Source organism: Telopea speciosissima, chromosome 5 (assembly GCF_018873765.1).
Source record: "Telopea speciosissima isolate NSW1024214 ecotype Mountain lineage chromosome 5, Tspe_v1, whole genome shotgun sequence".
Lineage (NCBI taxonomy): Eukaryota > Viridiplantae > Streptophyta > Magnoliopsida > Proteales > Proteaceae > Telopea > Telopea speciosissima.
In genome coordinates this window covers 21494915-21511890 of record NC_057920.1, presented here as the reverse complement: position 1 = coordinate 21511890, position 16976 = coordinate 21494915, and the positions used below count along the sequence as shown (strand labels likewise).

General features: G+C 38.8%; 1 protein-coding gene across 1 annotated transcript in view; it reads right to left on the bottom strand.

Annotated features, from left to right (window-relative positions):
• The window catches only part of LOC122661273 (isoleucine--tRNA ligase, cytoplasmic), a 77556-nt gene extending 62648 nt beyond the window's left edge, over positions 1-14908 (bottom strand). Inside the window, exons 1-5 of the mRNA XM_043856619.1 lie at positions 14272-14908; positions 13935-14000; positions 13698-13841; positions 11264-11496; positions 7068-7233 (exon numbers count right to left, since the gene is read on the bottom strand). Of these exons, the coding sequence (XP_043712554.1) occupies positions 7068-7233; positions 11264-11496; positions 13698-13841; positions 13935-14000; positions 14272-14805 (1143 nt within the window). The 5' untranslated portion in view covers positions 14806-14908. The remainder of the gene's footprint in view (positions 1-7067; positions 7234-11263; positions 11497-13697; positions 13842-13934; positions 14001-14271) is intronic.
• Between the last annotated feature and the right edge of the window lie 2068 nt (positions 14909-16976).

Below are 16976 nucleotides of genomic sequence, written 5' to 3'. Positions count from 1 at the left end.
GTCGAACCTCCCTCGCCCTGCCAGTAATACTCGATCCTAAGCCCAGCCCTTAAATCCCACTTAAAACTCTAAATTTGACCTAAATTCTAAAACCGAAACCCGAAACCCTAACCCTAAAATTCTGAAATTTAATTTTGTTAATTAAACATCATTCTACCTACATTAATAGCTTCCCCTAGACCTGCCCATCATTATCATATATCACATTCACTCATTCCCCTTACCTAACCCTAGTTTTGAGTCAAATCAGCCTAATTTGCCCCAATCGGCTGATCAATTTCAGAACCATTGTTCACCTGGCCTCTAGTAGGACTGCCTCCTATTTAGAGTTACATTAACTTTGTATTAGAGCCATGGATGAGCATGGCAATCCAGTGCTCAATACAGTGCTGCCATACCCACCCGATCCTATGGCAGCAATGTTAAAGATGTTCCAGAAACTTGTTGCTGACCAAAGGGCTGCAACTGATGCAATCATGACTAGATTGCAACAATTGGAAGAACAGAGAGTCCCTCCTGATAGGGACAGCAACTTACCCATAGAAGAAGACAGGTACCAGCTCCATTCAGTGGTACAGAGGCTGCCTGACAAAGATGAGAACCCCAGAAATGATTACAGGGGTTATAGAGGTGGACCCAGAGGTCACAGGAACAGATTCAGAGATGACCGAGATGACGATGATAGAGACCATTATAGAGATCGTCGGGACAGACCTAGAGGTACCTGTGAGCCTTCCTGGGAACACAGAGATCAACAAAGAGGCTATAGAGACAGAGAAAGAGAAGACCGGGACAGAAATAGTGGTAACCAGCCCATTTTTGGGGAGTATATGAGGACCTACTTTACTGGAGAACAAGGTCACAATCGTTGCCACACTGACAACCAAAAAGTGAAGCTTGAATTGAAAGAGTTCGATGGTGATCATGACCCTCAGGTATTCTATGACTGGCTTGCTGCCCTGGATGACTACTTTGACTGGTATGATCTATCTAAAGAGAGAAAAATGAAGCTAGTCCGTACCAAACTAGTTGGACCAACACGTGAGTGGTGGAGGACCACAGAAAGAGAGATGGACTTTGATGATACTACACCCGCACTTGGGAGGACATGAAATATGACCTGAGTAAGAAGTACTTGCCAAGGCACTTCAGGTCTCAGTTACAGGATCAATTCAACTCCCTACGCCAAGGGACCATGATAGGGACCATGATTGTATCCAAGTACATGAGGAAATTTGATGCACTTTCTTCTCACATTAGAATTAGAGAGGAGGGCATCCAGATGCTTTCCCGGTTCAGGTTGGGTTTGACAAGTGAGATCAACAGGGCAATTGGGGTGGTTGAAGTTACAGACATTCGAGATTGCTTTGAGAAGGCCTTGAAAGCAGAGGAGCTACTAGCTTCAAGCAAACAGCCGGGTTCTACTTCCAAGCCGGCCTACATCAACACTAGCACCTCACGACAGGGTCCCTCTATAGGCAGCACCTCTCGCCCTGCTGTTCCCCCACGTGTTGATGATAAGGGCAAAGCTCCTATGGGACGTAAGACTGCCCAAACAAAAGGAAGAACATCAACGTAGCTGAGAAAGAGGAAGTCCACGATGATGATGAAGACAAAGGCTTCCATGCTTATCCTACGGATGATGATGAAGATGTGGTTGCTTACTTTGAAGCCGAGGGTAATGACCTAAGAGGGGTTCATGTGATGCTTCAAGAGGCTATTATTGTCCAGCCAGAATTCCAACCTTCTCTATCCATCAAAGAGCTGCTATCCGCCTACAAGCTTGAGCCATTTGCAGAGGATGATCTTAAGAAACTTGATCCTGATTTGAATGACTATTCTATGATCTCCAACCATTCATCGGAGATGAATGCTTTTAAGTCGGGGAGAATTGATGCAGCACCAAGTAGGAAGAAGAAGAAGAAGAAGAAGTTCTGAACTTAGGGCTTAATTAGGGAGCCATAGCTTAGGTTTACATTCTAGTAATTTCCATTCCATACTTAGTTTATTTTCTTGTTTTTAAAATTGGGCCGGTTCAAAATTGGTTGCATCCAATTGGTTCAATTGGGTCAATTTAAGTTATTTAGCTAAGTGTCTTTTAATTTACGTTATTAGTGGTAGATAGGTAAATTTACTATTTTAAGTTATTAGCTTTAGTTTGCCTTCCACGATTTATCAAGGAAGAGGTTAATTTGTAGTAGGATTTGGCCTAAGGCCATCGTTCAAATAATAGAATATCGGGGAGGCTCCCCACAGTTTAATTGAATTAAAAATTCGTGTTTGCTTGGCTGCCATTGTTGCTGCTCCTTTGCTCCTTGTGAGTGTGTGCATCCTTGTGGATCTCAAGGTGGAAAGGGATTGGTGGAATCCAATTGACTCCTTACACCGTGACGGCTGGGAGGATCTTCTTCAGCTGGAAGGTGGTTTTATCCTTCTATCACATAGCTGCTGCCTCCATCGAAGACCGGCTGCAACTGCAAGTAAGTTTTGAAGCCCCATCTCCATTTTCTTCCTCCCAATCGATCCCCCTTAATTTTTATTTGAATTCCCTACACCCTAGTTCAGTTACAGCCCCGACCAACCATCAAAACTGATTCATATTTCAGTCACAGTCCCTTGACATCATCCCCTCCACTCGATAGTCATCTCAGCCCTATCCAGCCATCTAAACCTAAATTGCCTCTTCTCCATTAAAGCCCTATACACCCTAAAATTCCCACAGTCTATTCTAGCCGTCAGAATTAGCCCAAATTCTGGTCGAACCTCCCTCTCCCTGCCAGTAGATCCTAAGCCCAGCCCTTAAATCCCACTTAGAATCCTAAATTTGACCAAAATTCTAAAACCCAAAACCCTAACCCTAAAATTCTGAAATTTAATTTTGTTAATTAAACATCATTCTACCAACATTAATAGCTTCCCCTAGACCTGCCCATCATTATCATTTATCATATTCACTCATTCCCCTTACCTAACCCTAGTTTTGAGTCAAATCAGCCTACTTTGCCCCAATCGGCTGATCAATTTCAGAACCATTTAGAGCTACATTACAAACATAAGGACGTATTCAAGATAAGGAGATATGAAAGTAATAGTGTTTGCCCAGGTGCTTTCATTTAACAGGGTCATCATCTGAAGCAGCTGAAGGGAGGGGTTTCACATTGGCTAGTAGACGTAAATTGAGTGGAAATACAGAGAAACTACTTTCGACTGTTAGTTATTTGAAATATTACTATTTACTAATGTACCGTGCCAGTATCTGTTGGACTTTATGGTAAAGAATGGGTTGAAGCACATGATCTGAGATGAAGCTCCAGTAAATGGCCTGAAAACTAAGTGCTTCTCTGATGCTTCATTGGCAGCTGATACCATATGCAATCACCCAAGGAATTTGGAAAGAGCAAGATAAAAATCTCTCCAATCGTAATGTAAGGCTGGAAACCAAAAATATGCTGATATAGGATCCTATCAAACTAGCAGCAGACGCACAACAAAGATAATTCACCATATAAACATTTCTGATTTCCGAAGGGACTGGTGGTCAATCATACAAACAGAATATTTCACTAAGATATATTCTGTTTGTATCTTACATTCTTTGAAAAAAACAAGATATATATTCCTATTTGTGGAACTTGTAAAGGTAACAAATTAAAAATACATGGTGCAATCTCCTTTGAGCTTAATAAAGTTACTTAACTCCAATAAAAATAACTCTGATCTAAAAGCATGAATAAACAAAGAAGAATGAACCATATGCGCAAAGGTTATAGACATTCTTGTCCCATCAACTTAATTAATTAATAAGTATCCATCCACCAAGTGAATGAAGGCAATAACTCAAGTTTTATTATGGGTATAACATCTAAAAGAAAATGCATTCCTATCTCTGCCGAGCATGTCTGGTTAGTTCTCTATAACTCAGCAGCTCTTCTATTGTACTCAAAGACCAGTTTTCAGTCCCAGCCAAAATTAGGGTTTTGTCAATTATTATTCCCAGGCCAGGTGAGGGCCGATCCAAAGTCTCTAATATGCCATGATCACACAAGACCATCAAATTACAACCCTAAATGTAGACAAGTAACAAAAGGAATCTCTATAAATTACCAGAATGGATAGAAGCAAAACAAATGGCGAATCTAGACAGTACAATGAAATAGAATGATAAAATATGAGGGTTAAGGAACCAGAACTATTCCAAAAAAATATATTCATTGGCAAGATGGTTTAAGAAAATTGACATAACATTGCTGAATGCAAACATAAACAATGCAACTGTCACAAGAGGAGGGAAGAAACAACAATAAAGAGCTCTCAAAATACAATTAAAGCTGATAAAAATAAAGCAAAATCAATTAAAAAGAAACGTAATTTCATAAAAATATAGATAAATCAACAACAACAACAACTCAGCCTTATCCCAAATAAATGGGGTCGGCTACATGGATCTATGCCCTCCAACCTGCTCTATTCGAGGTCATACTTGATACAAGGCCTAAGATATGCATGTCTTTCCTCAACTTCCCTAGGGTCATTTTAGGTCTGCCCCTGGCTCTTTTGGTTCCTTCAATCTGAATCAAATCACTCCTTCGTACTGGAGCATCCAAAGGCCTCCAATGAACATGGTCATGCCACCTCAAACGACTTTCTTGTATCTTATCATGTATCAGAGCTACCCCCAAATCAGCTCTAATATGATCATTTCTTACTTTATCCTTCCTACTTTTGCCACACATCCACGTCAGCATCCTCATCTCCATTACAATGAGCTTATCTACATGATGCTTCTTAACGGCCCAACATTTCACATCATACATCATAGTCGGCCGTATGACTGTCCTACAAAATTTTCCTTTAAGATTTAAAGGATTACGTCAATCACACAACACTCCGGACGCACCTCTTCATTTCATACATCATATTATAATTCTCTGTGAAACATCATCCACTATATCAATTTCTTTATTTACGATTGAGCCCAGATACCTAAAATAATCACTTTGCGGAATTTCTATCTCATTAGTTTTCACCACCTCATTATCTGTCCTAGTGTAACTTTTTAGTTACACACCATATAATCCGTCCTTGTTCTACTTATCTTAAAACCTTTTGATTCCAAGGTTGATCTCCAAAACTCCAACTTGACATTAATCTCTATTTTTGTCTCATCAACGAAAAACATACACCATGGAACCCATCTTGAATGTCCCTAGTTAAATCATCCATGATAACCAGAAACAAATAGGGCTTAAAGCTAATCCTTGATGTAACCCAATTGTAATTAGGAATTCACTACCTTGACCACCCCCCCCCCCACACAATTCTTAGACTAGTCACCACACCATCATACATATCTTCAATTATGTCCACATATTTACCTGAAACACTTTGCTTCTCTAGCACTTGCTAGATTAACTCTTTAGAGACTCTGTCATAAGCTTTTTCTAGGTCAATAAAGACCATTTAAAGATCCTTCTTGCAATCTCTACATCTTTCCATTAGTCTCCAAAGTACCTAAACAGCTTCTATCATGGATCTTCCTGTAACAAAACCAAATTGGTTCTCCATAATTGTCGTTAATGTCTTATGTGGGTTTCAATAAACCTTTCCCATAATTTCATAGTATGACTCATTAGTTTTATCCCACTATAGTTATTGCAACTCTGAAAATCACCTTCATTTTTGTAAAATCAGAATCACAATGGTTCTCCTCCATTCATCTGGCATTTTCCTAGTGCTCGTAATCTTATTAAACAGCTTGCTTAACCAAGATCAACCACAGATTCCTAAGCTCTTCCACACTTCTGTTGGGAATTCATCTGGGCCTAGTGCCTTGCCTACTTTAATCCTCTTTAAAGGTTCTTTTATTTTAGAAACACCAATCTTTCATACATATTTATGAGACTACGACTATGGTGTCTTGATGGGTGATGTAGTCTTCCAGGACACTATTACTTGAATTGTCTTCATTTAGTAGGCTATAGAAATAACCTTTCCATCTCTCATTAATGTCCTCATCCCGTATTAGTATTTTTCCATCTTCATTTTTAATACATCTAACGTGGTCGAGATTTCTACTCTTCCTTTCTTTCATTTTAGATATCTTATATATAGTTTTTCCCATTCTTTTGTGCTCAAATTGTTATAAAGATATTCATATTTCTTCGCCATTGCTTTTCCCAAATCTTTATAGCTTCATTTCTAGCAAATTTATACCTTTTTAGATCCTCTACATCCTTAGTCCTTTGCCATATGTTAAAACTAGCTTTCTTAGTCTTAAATGGTTTCTTGAACCTCATCATCCCACTACCAAGACTCCCTAGAGGAATGACGTTTTCCTTTCACTTCACTTAAGACATCTTTAGCAACCTTCTTAATACAACTAATCATCTTGTTCCACATCGTATTAGTGTCTCCCTCAAAAAGTCCCACTGTCCTTGTTTGACCGCTTCATCAGTAAATGATTTCAACGTATCTCCTTTAAGCTCCACCACCTTATCCTAGGGCAAATAAGCTCGCCTTTCTTACAATTATGCATAATGTGGCACATACCCATGACCCACTAATCTTTGTTGTCTAGTTAGGCTCACTCCTGGTATAACCTTACAATACTCACATAATAATCTATTTGGCTACTATGATGCCCACTTTTGAAGGTAACTAAATGCTCCTCTCTCTTTTTAAAGTGTTTATAATAAATCATAAGTCATAGCAAAATCTACAATTGAGATCCCCTCCTCATTTCTCTCTCCAAAACCATATCCTCCATCCCACCTTCATAGCCCCCCTACGACCTCTCCCAACATGTCCATTCAGATCACCTATATAATAATCTTTTATCCTCAACTAAAACCTTGCAGTCATCCATCCAAGTGTTCCCAAAATTGTAACTGACTACTTTCAACCAATCCTACTTAGGGTGCCTACTTGTCACCGCATCCGGGTGCCGACGCGTGAACTTGAAAAAATTCATAAGATAAGGAGAATACCAAATGCGAAAGAATAAACATAAATAAAATTCAGAGTCCAACATAGACATGAGGAGGATTGCTAAAGTTAGTTACGAGTACCTTATTGATTATTTGATTCTCAATGCAAACACGATAATCATCTTCACCATATGCAGGAGCACAATGAACTACACCCGTACCACTATCATCAGTGACATAATTGTCCGCAACAACTCTAAATGCAGCATCTGACAACTCCATAAAGTAATCAAATAGTGGGACGTACCTGCAAGAAACAATTTCTAACATCATCATTATTCTACAAGATTAAGAATAGTAAAGATAAATATGAAAAAAGGATGAATGCATAAGAGTAATTCTCAGGTACCGCATGCACGGGTGGTGGCAGTTGTTCACTAGGGTAAGGTAGCGTATGTTTATTTAGTCCAAAAACAGGGATCCCAATTACATGGGTCCAGCACCCCAATAAAGTCTGACCCAAACAATTGTACTCAGTTAAACTTCTTCTAGGTTATTCCTTGACCATTAACCAAATTTAACCACCAGAAGCCTAAAAGAATCCATTAGATCAAATGGTTACAATCTTGGAGGAATTTCAGCAAGAATTGTTCAACAGACCCATCAACTACATCCTAGGGCCCTAATCCTTTACAAAAACTGGAAGCATTTCTCTCATGGCGTGAACTTGTCCAAGAAACAACAGTACTACATGTCTTGATTACAAAAATCCAAAACTTATTGATTTACAAGTTGCAAGAGTTAATGCTCGCAAACACCAACTAAGAAAACAAGATCATGGGAATATGTTACGTGCATAAAAATAAAACGGAGAAATAATAGGGAGAGTAGTTATGGACTGGGAGTGTTTATAATTATTTTATATTAACTACGTAGTTATGTTTTACAGGGGTAAGTTGTTAGGGAGTTGTGGTTAATAATGGAGATAGTTTGATAACTATCCAAATTTCTATCCTTATTTATAGTTGAAGAATGTAATGGAAAAAGGGGATGAGATTTGATAATTTGTGTTCCTACAATTTCTGTAGAGAGAAGGAGGTCATGGCTTCCTCGATAAGGCCAAAGACGCCTAGCTTTGTCTATAAAGCCAAAGTTTATCTAATTTTCTATGTTATTTGTATCTCTACATTCCTATTTTCTCTCTTTGTATTTTCTCTCTCTCTTCCCACCACTTGTTTATGTAACAATTGGTATTCAGAGCCAAACAAGGTGGAGCAATTGATGGAGGAATCCTCTATCTCGGTTCCTCCCTAATGAGTTTCTTCATCGACAAGAAATACTCGACCGGCAAATTTCTACAAAAAAAAAAATAGAAATCTTTATCCATCGGCAAGGTGTTTCATCGGCTCAAGCAACTTGGAGGAATTAGAAGCCATGATGAGTTAAGTGGTCATGTGACTATTTAATTATTGTTTAAGTTGGGCTGGCTTAAGACTCTCTAAGTCCAGCCATGTTTTGAATCTATTTCAGTTTCCTACTCAGTTAAAGTTACCTAATAGGTTAAGAATTGGGTTAGGCCTTTCCTTTTTAGTGTAGGAGTCTATTTTAAGTCTTTTATTTAAGGTTGTAAGGTGGGCAAGTATGGTACACGAATTTTGATATTAATAAAAAAGTTTTTGCTGCTCTTCTTCTCCATTGAAGATTTTTGTCTTGTGTTTGATCAGGACTGGTGTGATCGGTGTTTGATGCGATTGACACCTTGCGGTGGGAAGTCCAGGTGGTTCGTTGGTGGGAATCGTGTATAATCCAATCAACACTCTGCAGTGTGAAGCCCGAGTGGTTCTCTTCAAGTTCTACTTTCTAGTTTCAGTCAAAGATTCAATTTTATTCAATTTCCTCCATCAACAAGCTGCTGCCAATAATTTTCTGCCATTACAAGCAAGTAGGATGCATCCCCATCCTTCCTCTAATCCTCTAAACCACCAAACCTTAACATTCCCTCCATCACTGAACAACATTCCCATAACCTCAATTATGCCCAGACCAAACCAGCCAGCAAATTCCCTCCTTTTTTTAATTCAAACTCTCCACCCCTGCCCCTATAGCACTCGATCCAAACCCTAGCCCCATCCTCCCACTCTAAACCCTAGATTCCCCTATTTTACACTTTTCAAAAACCCTAACCCTAAATTACTGTTAATTCAAATCAGCATAGTTCCCTCCATTAAAACATCTCAGGACCTTCAATGTTAGACTCCCCTACCTTGACTTGACATAACCCATACATAAAACCCTAACCTTAATTTCACCAAGAACCCTATTTTGACCTAGCCGATTACCAGCTCATAGTAGATCCTGGTTTACTGGCTCCTAGTTGGTCTCCTACCAATCTAGGACTACATTTGCAGCCTCCATCTCATTTCCCTCTTCTGTGCAGAAATGATCACTGCTGGTCCTTGTTGCAGCCCAACAGCTTCCCAATTAAGATGCATTTACAACCACTCTCACCATCACACCCCTTCTGATCCTCGAACCCCAAAAAGAAAAATATGAATCTTGTCACTTTGATGGAATAAGGAGGGGGGGGCAAGCAGGAGGTGGTCAAGACTGTATTTTTTAGAACTCCATATTCCCTTGAATATTGGTCATTACAAGTTTGAAGTTACCAGCAGAGTAAATCCATGTCTGAATCAGTTATGCAGGAGCAATCCATGTATGAATCAGTTATGAAGGAGCTGCAAACATTAATAACAATTTATGCATATATGGAAAAGACAATCCTTTATTTTTTCACATAAAATAAAATACTTGCCAGCAAATATTAATCAAGAAAAGTCAAGGACCATATGTTTTGAAACCTGTGACTACAGGGAACTGTAAAGTGAAGCAGGAATTTTTCTTCTCCATCCCACAGGCGTGTTTTCTTCTCCACCCCACCGGCATGCACACGATAAGACCAAGATTTGCATTTATAGATATTTGGAGAAAGGCCCTTGAACAATAAAAGGATCTCAAGAAAAACTATAAAGGGTTTACCAAAAAACTATCATTCGGAAAGAAAAACTAAATTAAGGATTCTCCATTTTAAATTTTTTACAAGTTGAAGCCACCAAAAAGCTTTCATTTATGAAGGATCTAAAACGAAACAAGGAACTAGGGATTTCCCACTAACACTAGAAGAACCGCAATTGGACATATTGAATAGGCCCCAAAGATAACCAACTAACAACAAAATAATCACAGAAAGATTTAAGTAGATAAAGAAGTTTTCTGAATCCAACAAGAGGTTTCAAGAAATCCATAGAGAAACAAAAGAAAGAGCTGAAACATCAAAACTTATACAGAAGTACAAAGTTAATGATTTGGCACTCTTAGAAAGCATTTTCAGATATGGGCCACTCCAGAATGCAGCTTACAAACTAATTCCCTTTTTATGCAAAAGCAAATGTTTGTTGCACAACCCATTTAAGTCCAACTAATCTTAAACATTTTAAAATAATTGTTAGTTAAGTTAATCTAGCTGCCCAAGAGTTTTAGATTTTAGGATAATTTCTTTAGTTTTCTTATAAATATATGCAAGGAGGTTCCCTACGCTGCCAGTGGAGGGGGGGGGGAATCTCCAATGGCACACCAATCATGGCGTGGAAATGGTTTAATCAACCAGGACCACAGTCAGGGGAAAGAGAGAAAGTCAGTGTGGACCCACATGGCCAGGATGTGAGTGAGCATGGGAAAGCATCCCCACACTGTTGGCGTGGATCTTTTTCCCTAAATATATAACCAACCAACCCCCCAACAATCAATTAGAGTTGAATTGAAGTGTGTGAAGAGTTCTCTCTCCCCTCATATTACTTTTTCTCCAGGTTTCTCTCCGTCTAATCTTGATTACTGTTCATGAGTATTATTCCCAGTCCCAAAACAGTAACTTTCAGATACACTTTCCCTCTCTCTTGTCTATTCCTTGAAACCCTAATCCATCCTACCCTTTTCCCACCACCTTTCTATTTAGTCCAGCCCTAGATTTGGAAATATTAGGCTGTCCTACATCAGAATGTGTGGTAGATCTAATAATCATCCACTCACTCATTGTGTAGTACCACATAAATTGTAGAAGATGAGCTCAGATGAATGTAATTCTTTTTAACTTCATCAACAATTGTCTGTGAATTATGAAATTCATAAACAAGGATCCATGTAACTGACCCCACTAAGTTGGGATAAGGCTGAGTTGTTGTTGTATAAACAGGGAATCAACCATTAGAAAATAAATGATATCAATGACAATACCAAGGAATCATTGACTATAGAGTTCAGAAGAAAGGCAGAAGAGTACTCACTTCATCCCCACCAGAGAAGCACCAGTGACTTTCTCTAGCAACTCATAAGATCCAGTATCCACCGCATTCTTAACTTTTTCATTCGAGGAGCTTTTGCTCTTCGAATTCGAATTCGAATGTTTTGGATCTTGAACTGGTCCACTTGGTGTATCTGGTTTTGGTTTCTTGCTGGGTAGCTGAGATAATCGAGATTCAGCAACAACATATGTTGATCCAGATACCTTATCTCGTACCTATTTAACATTGAACTTCCAGTGATCCTCCAAGGAATAATATATACACTATATATTTGATCAAAAAAAAATTGTACAGTACATACATTAAAGCCAACTGAAATGAAAACAGACTAGTACAAGAAAAAATTCTAAATGTCTAGGACTGTGAACTGTCATGTCGGAAGTCATTGTGCAATGCTACAGCCACAACAATGTCACTGGTGTAACTTGTCACTGTAAAGATGGCAAAAGTTTATAGATAGCATCATAGCAAAGGGTCTTTTTTTTTTTTTTTTTTTTTTGGGGTGGGGGTGTTGAGGGAAGGGATACATGATGTTGTGCTTCATTATCGTAGCATCATCTTTCTCAATCTACAAAATCTGGAATCTGGATAACCAACTCATCACCTTATACCTGGACTATACAACTATAACCACCAGGCTGTGTCCAATTTTATTCTAGTGCAGTGTGCACTGAAGATCAACTGTTAAAATACAATGAAGTGAAAATCATAAATTTGATTCATTCATTTGAAACACCATGGAGCTGCAAAAAACACTCCTAAGAAGGTATAACATCAACTCCTGAATGCTGAATCCACTGGAATAGCCAAACCTGAGACCAAGAAGTAAGGGCAAGGTGTCCCTACATTGAGCTAAGGTAGGCCTACAGGGTTGCAATACTGTGGAGCATATGTCTGTAGACCGACACTCGATAACATCTTGACGACGTAGTGATACAACCCTTGGGGACATAACCTGGTTGGATCGATATGTTACACTATGGGGATTTAAATCAAAGAGTAGGAAGCCCACAAGGGACTGGCAGCAGCATAAGGAGTGGCTTAGTCATTTAGGAAATCTTGGGGTTATAATTGTAATTATTGTAATTGAAAATTGAGTCCTTAGCAGTTAATAGGTACTGGTTATTTCGTTTTAAAATATCAGAGTTTGAATGGTTTTAGGATACCTTAGAAGCTGGCACAGGGTTAGTTTAAGTTATGTTTTCAATCTGAATAGTGTATTTCAGTTTAGGAGTATGATTAGGAATTCTTTTGAGAGTCAAATAGGTTTTTAAGAGTCCACATATATGATATAAACAACCCCCATCAATTTTACAGTTTTAAAAAGAAAGATATGTCTTTTTCTTTCATGAGTTGCTGACTTTTGCACGGACTGATGATAGTCTTGCTGGTCAATAAGCTTCTCTTCTCTCTCTCTCCCCATGCAACATCAAGTTTGAGGTCGATTCTCAGCTGTAATCTTTCTAATCACTTCTCCCATATTGTCTTTCTTCTTATTATTATTTCTCTGCCAATAATGTACTTCTTCATCTCTATCATATTCTTCTTCTACTAGAGTCGGAATGAAAGAAGTGTGTGATCCACAAAATGTAAAAAAAGCTATGGAAGGACTAAGAGGGTGACAACATGGTAGGAAAAGCCCAATGCTTTACATAGATAAAAGGATGGGAAGCGCAAAGGTATTGAAAAATGCCAACAGGAACAGCATGATTTCACTATTCATGAGGTGCTGAAGATATAAAGCAAAGGCAAGTCCAAAGAATGAAGACTGACGTCAAAGCTGAGGTTAAGCTAAGCTAAAGCCAATTAGAAATGAATATTTGTGTAGTGTCAAGAGTATAAAGCAACTTGAATCCAAATATTACGCTAGAAATCACACATTAGTCCGAGAATGACCATCATTTGTGTCAACTCTATAAGAAAGAGGTCATTAAGGAAAGCAAGAGATTGACTGCAATCAACTTCCAGGCATTTTGTCAATATTTACATCTCAGATTTACATGTTGCTGAGTTATGTTTAACAGTTTAAGTGAACTGTTCCCAATATCCACTCTGTTAGTATGCACATACACTGGACCACTGGAGATCATCCAAGTATCATCCTGATAAGGAATCGCCCAAGGTCCAATAAGCCTTTCACATGTTGGTTACTTCAGCAGTTCAGCATCAGTTTAAGAAAGGAAACCAAGTCACCATGTTCAACCCCACCCACAGTACATTATGTTCAGGAATTGTGCCAAATCAGTTCTACAACAAAAACCCTCACCATTAACAAGTAACAAATTCAGTCACATTATAAACAAAATCAAAAGACGAATTATTGTAAAATGCCACTAGAAGGTTGACATAATGTGCTTCCCATTGCCATGCAAATTTTAGACAAACCATATGAAGGACTTAACTTTAGTAAACTGACCTTTACATAGGTATAATTTGCATTGACACAAAGAGCAAGATTACTCGGAAGAGTCCATGGCGTTGTCGTCCATGCCACAAAAGCTGCATTATGTGGATCACCAACTATTGGGAAAGACACCATAATTTCAGGGTCGGGTACTTCCTACACAACTCAAACACAATTTAGAGACAACATAATAAAGATCACACTGATACAAATTAAGAGCCACCAGAAATGAGAATTTTTGTTGAAGACCTTATAGTTCAAGTTGGCTTCAAAGTTCGAAAGCGGGGTTTTGCACCCAGTACTGTACGGCATAACCTGCGAACATATTAATTATAGGAACGAATGAGCATCATTTGCAGTTCATTAACGCAGATTGTTCAATCTGCTCGCTAACTTAACAATCAAAAAGTTTGTTTCTAACCAAATAAAAAAACCAAACATAAAGATAATTGGAGTAACAAATTGGAATAAATTATATTTCAGCAGTCATTTTAAACTAAAAATAAAAGTGATCACTTTAACAAGAACCAAACAAAATGAGAAATAAAATACATAAAACAAGAGCACAACAACTACAAATGTGTACCTTAAAACCCTTATAAACCAAACCCTTCTCATAAAGCTGCGAGAAAACCCACCAAACCCCTTCCATGTATGTAAGATCCATCGTCTTATAACCATTCTTAAAATCAATCCATCTCCCAGTCCTCTTCACAATAATCTCCCACTCCTCAACATACCTCGTAACAATACTCCTACACTCCTCGTTATACTTATCGATCCCCATCTCCTCAACATCCTTTCTACTCTTAATCCCCAACTTGATATCGATCTCGTGTTCAACAGGTAACCCATGGCAATCCCATCCAAACCTCCTCGTCACATGGTGCCCAAGCATAGACTGGTACCTTGTAACAATGTCCTTGATTGTTCCTGCAAGTATGTGTCCATAATGAGGCAGGCCAGTAGCGAATGGTGGCCCATCATAGAAGACGTATTCTGGCATGTTCTCGGTTCGTTTGAGCTGATTCTCGAAGGCTTTGATGTCGTCCCATAACTTCAGAATCTTTTCTTCTTCTTTTGGGAAGGAGAAATCCTTCCCTTCGCATATTTCGTCCATTCCTAGGGTTAGAGGTTTGCAGGTTTTGGGATCGAATCAGAGCGAGCTAAAGAGTGTAGGATTGTCAGTCGCCGCCGGAGAAAGGAGAAGAAGCAGAGCGTTTTTAGTGTGAGAGCCGAGAGCGAGATGAGAGGCGTAAAGAGGACAAATGTTTTATATGGAGCACGAGGGGTTTTTGTTTTTTTTTTTTTTTTTTGGAGGGGGGTGGTGGGGGAGAGGTAGCGTAAGAGGACTAATTTGCGTTTATCCCTGTACTTTGCCTAAAATAGTAATAAACCCGAAGTTTCGCAAAAATTGGCTTGTACACCCCCCTTTCTTGATATATATTAAAAAAAAAAAAAAAAAAAGGAAAAATGAATGCTAACCGCGCGTGTACCTGCGCCTAGACACAGCCCGGCATGAAAGATTGTCGCACCCTCTAGAAAGGTGGAAAGGTCCAAGGGTGCGATGGTCTTTTCGGATCGAGTTGTGTCTAGACGTAGGTACACACCAACACACAACATCGATTAGCGTTCTTTCTCCCTATAAAAAAACACAAAATTAATAGTTTGTTAGGACCTGAGTGTTAAGATGACATGGAATATAATTTGCATTCGAAATTCCCTCCGATTAGTCAAAAACCTCCCATTGTTGTCTATTGGTTGCCCCCTTTCAATGAAGTGAAACTTAATGTCGATGGGGCTTGCAGAGGGAACCCTGGTTTGGGAGCAGGAGGAGGTATTATTCAGGACGTTAATGGCCAGGTATTGGCTGCCTTCGCACATTTCTATGGTGAGTGTACAAATTCCATCGGGGAGTTTAGAGCTTTGCGAGATGGTCTGAAACTTTGTACCAAGATGGGTCTCCGGAATTTTTATGTGAATTCGGATTCTGCCTTGATGGTAACGAGCACTACCAGGAAAAATTGGAATCTTTGGAAGGGGTGGTACTGGTTTCATGAGACCATGACTCTTAGTGAAGCGTTGCAGCCAATTATATCGTTTACTTTCAGAGAAGGTAACAGGGCGACGGACTGGTTGGCAAACTATGCAGGTGATTCGACTTCTAATTACTACTTCAATTTTCTAATTGACCTTCCTAGGAATCTTAGACAAATTATTAAGGAGGATGCGGTCTTCTGGTTGTGCGCAGATAGCTTTATTTTATTATTGGGGCTTTGTAGGGTTGCAAGTTACACAGATGAGTGCGAGAGTTGGATTTTGTTTTTCTGGGTTGGGGTAAGGCAGGTAAACCCCCCTCCTTGTATTTGTTTCTTGAAATAAGTTAATTTTTAATAAAATTATAGGGGCCAGCCCGAGTCCCAGATAATATTCAAGATAAAAAAAAAATAAAAAAAATTTACACTTGAAATGACACTTATACCCTTTTCTAACAAAATAAAAGATAACTCAAATCTAACAAACCCTTAATATGACCGTTATTATTTCTTATGCGAGCTATCTATGTTGGGCAATGCGACTACACCTGCAACCTCCGTCAACTTAGAGTCTAATTTCGGTGTATGATGTTATATTTCTCTTCTATCCCTCTCCCCTCCCTTTGTTTATCTGTGATATGAAGAACACACCACGATAACAGTACCAACCATCCCACCCATTTGTGTTACTACACTTCTCACTCACTCCGACTCATATCCCCAACCCCAATTTGGTAACTCCACCAGCTATTAAGCAGTTGAAGTTACCAAATTATGAACTAGTGGCTGATGGAGTTACCAAATTGTGAACATAGAGTATATAAAAAACCGTTTATATGAAAATTTGGAGGATAATAGAAACCTAAAACCCTTAGAAGACTTGATTTGGGTTTTTTGAGTGCTTTGGCAAGGATGCTAATGGGGTTTAGCCTTTATTTCTTGTCAATGTCTCCTAAGTGTAAATATTGGGGCATCTTACATTTCATGCTTTGTATGTGATTTATTGCCAAATCTCAATAGTGGAGCCTCTAGACTAGTATCCTTTGTTATTTACTCGATCTATTACTTAGATCCGGATTATGATCAAATATCCACCGGTCGATTGGACTACACAAGCATTTTCAACCAGTGCAAACAGATTGTTTGCCAATATGAACCGCTAGCTTGGTCCCGTCACCATATTAAACTGATAGTTTTGGTCAGCTTTGACTGCCTGTATCTAAAAGGCTTATCTTAACCAATTCCAAACCTATGT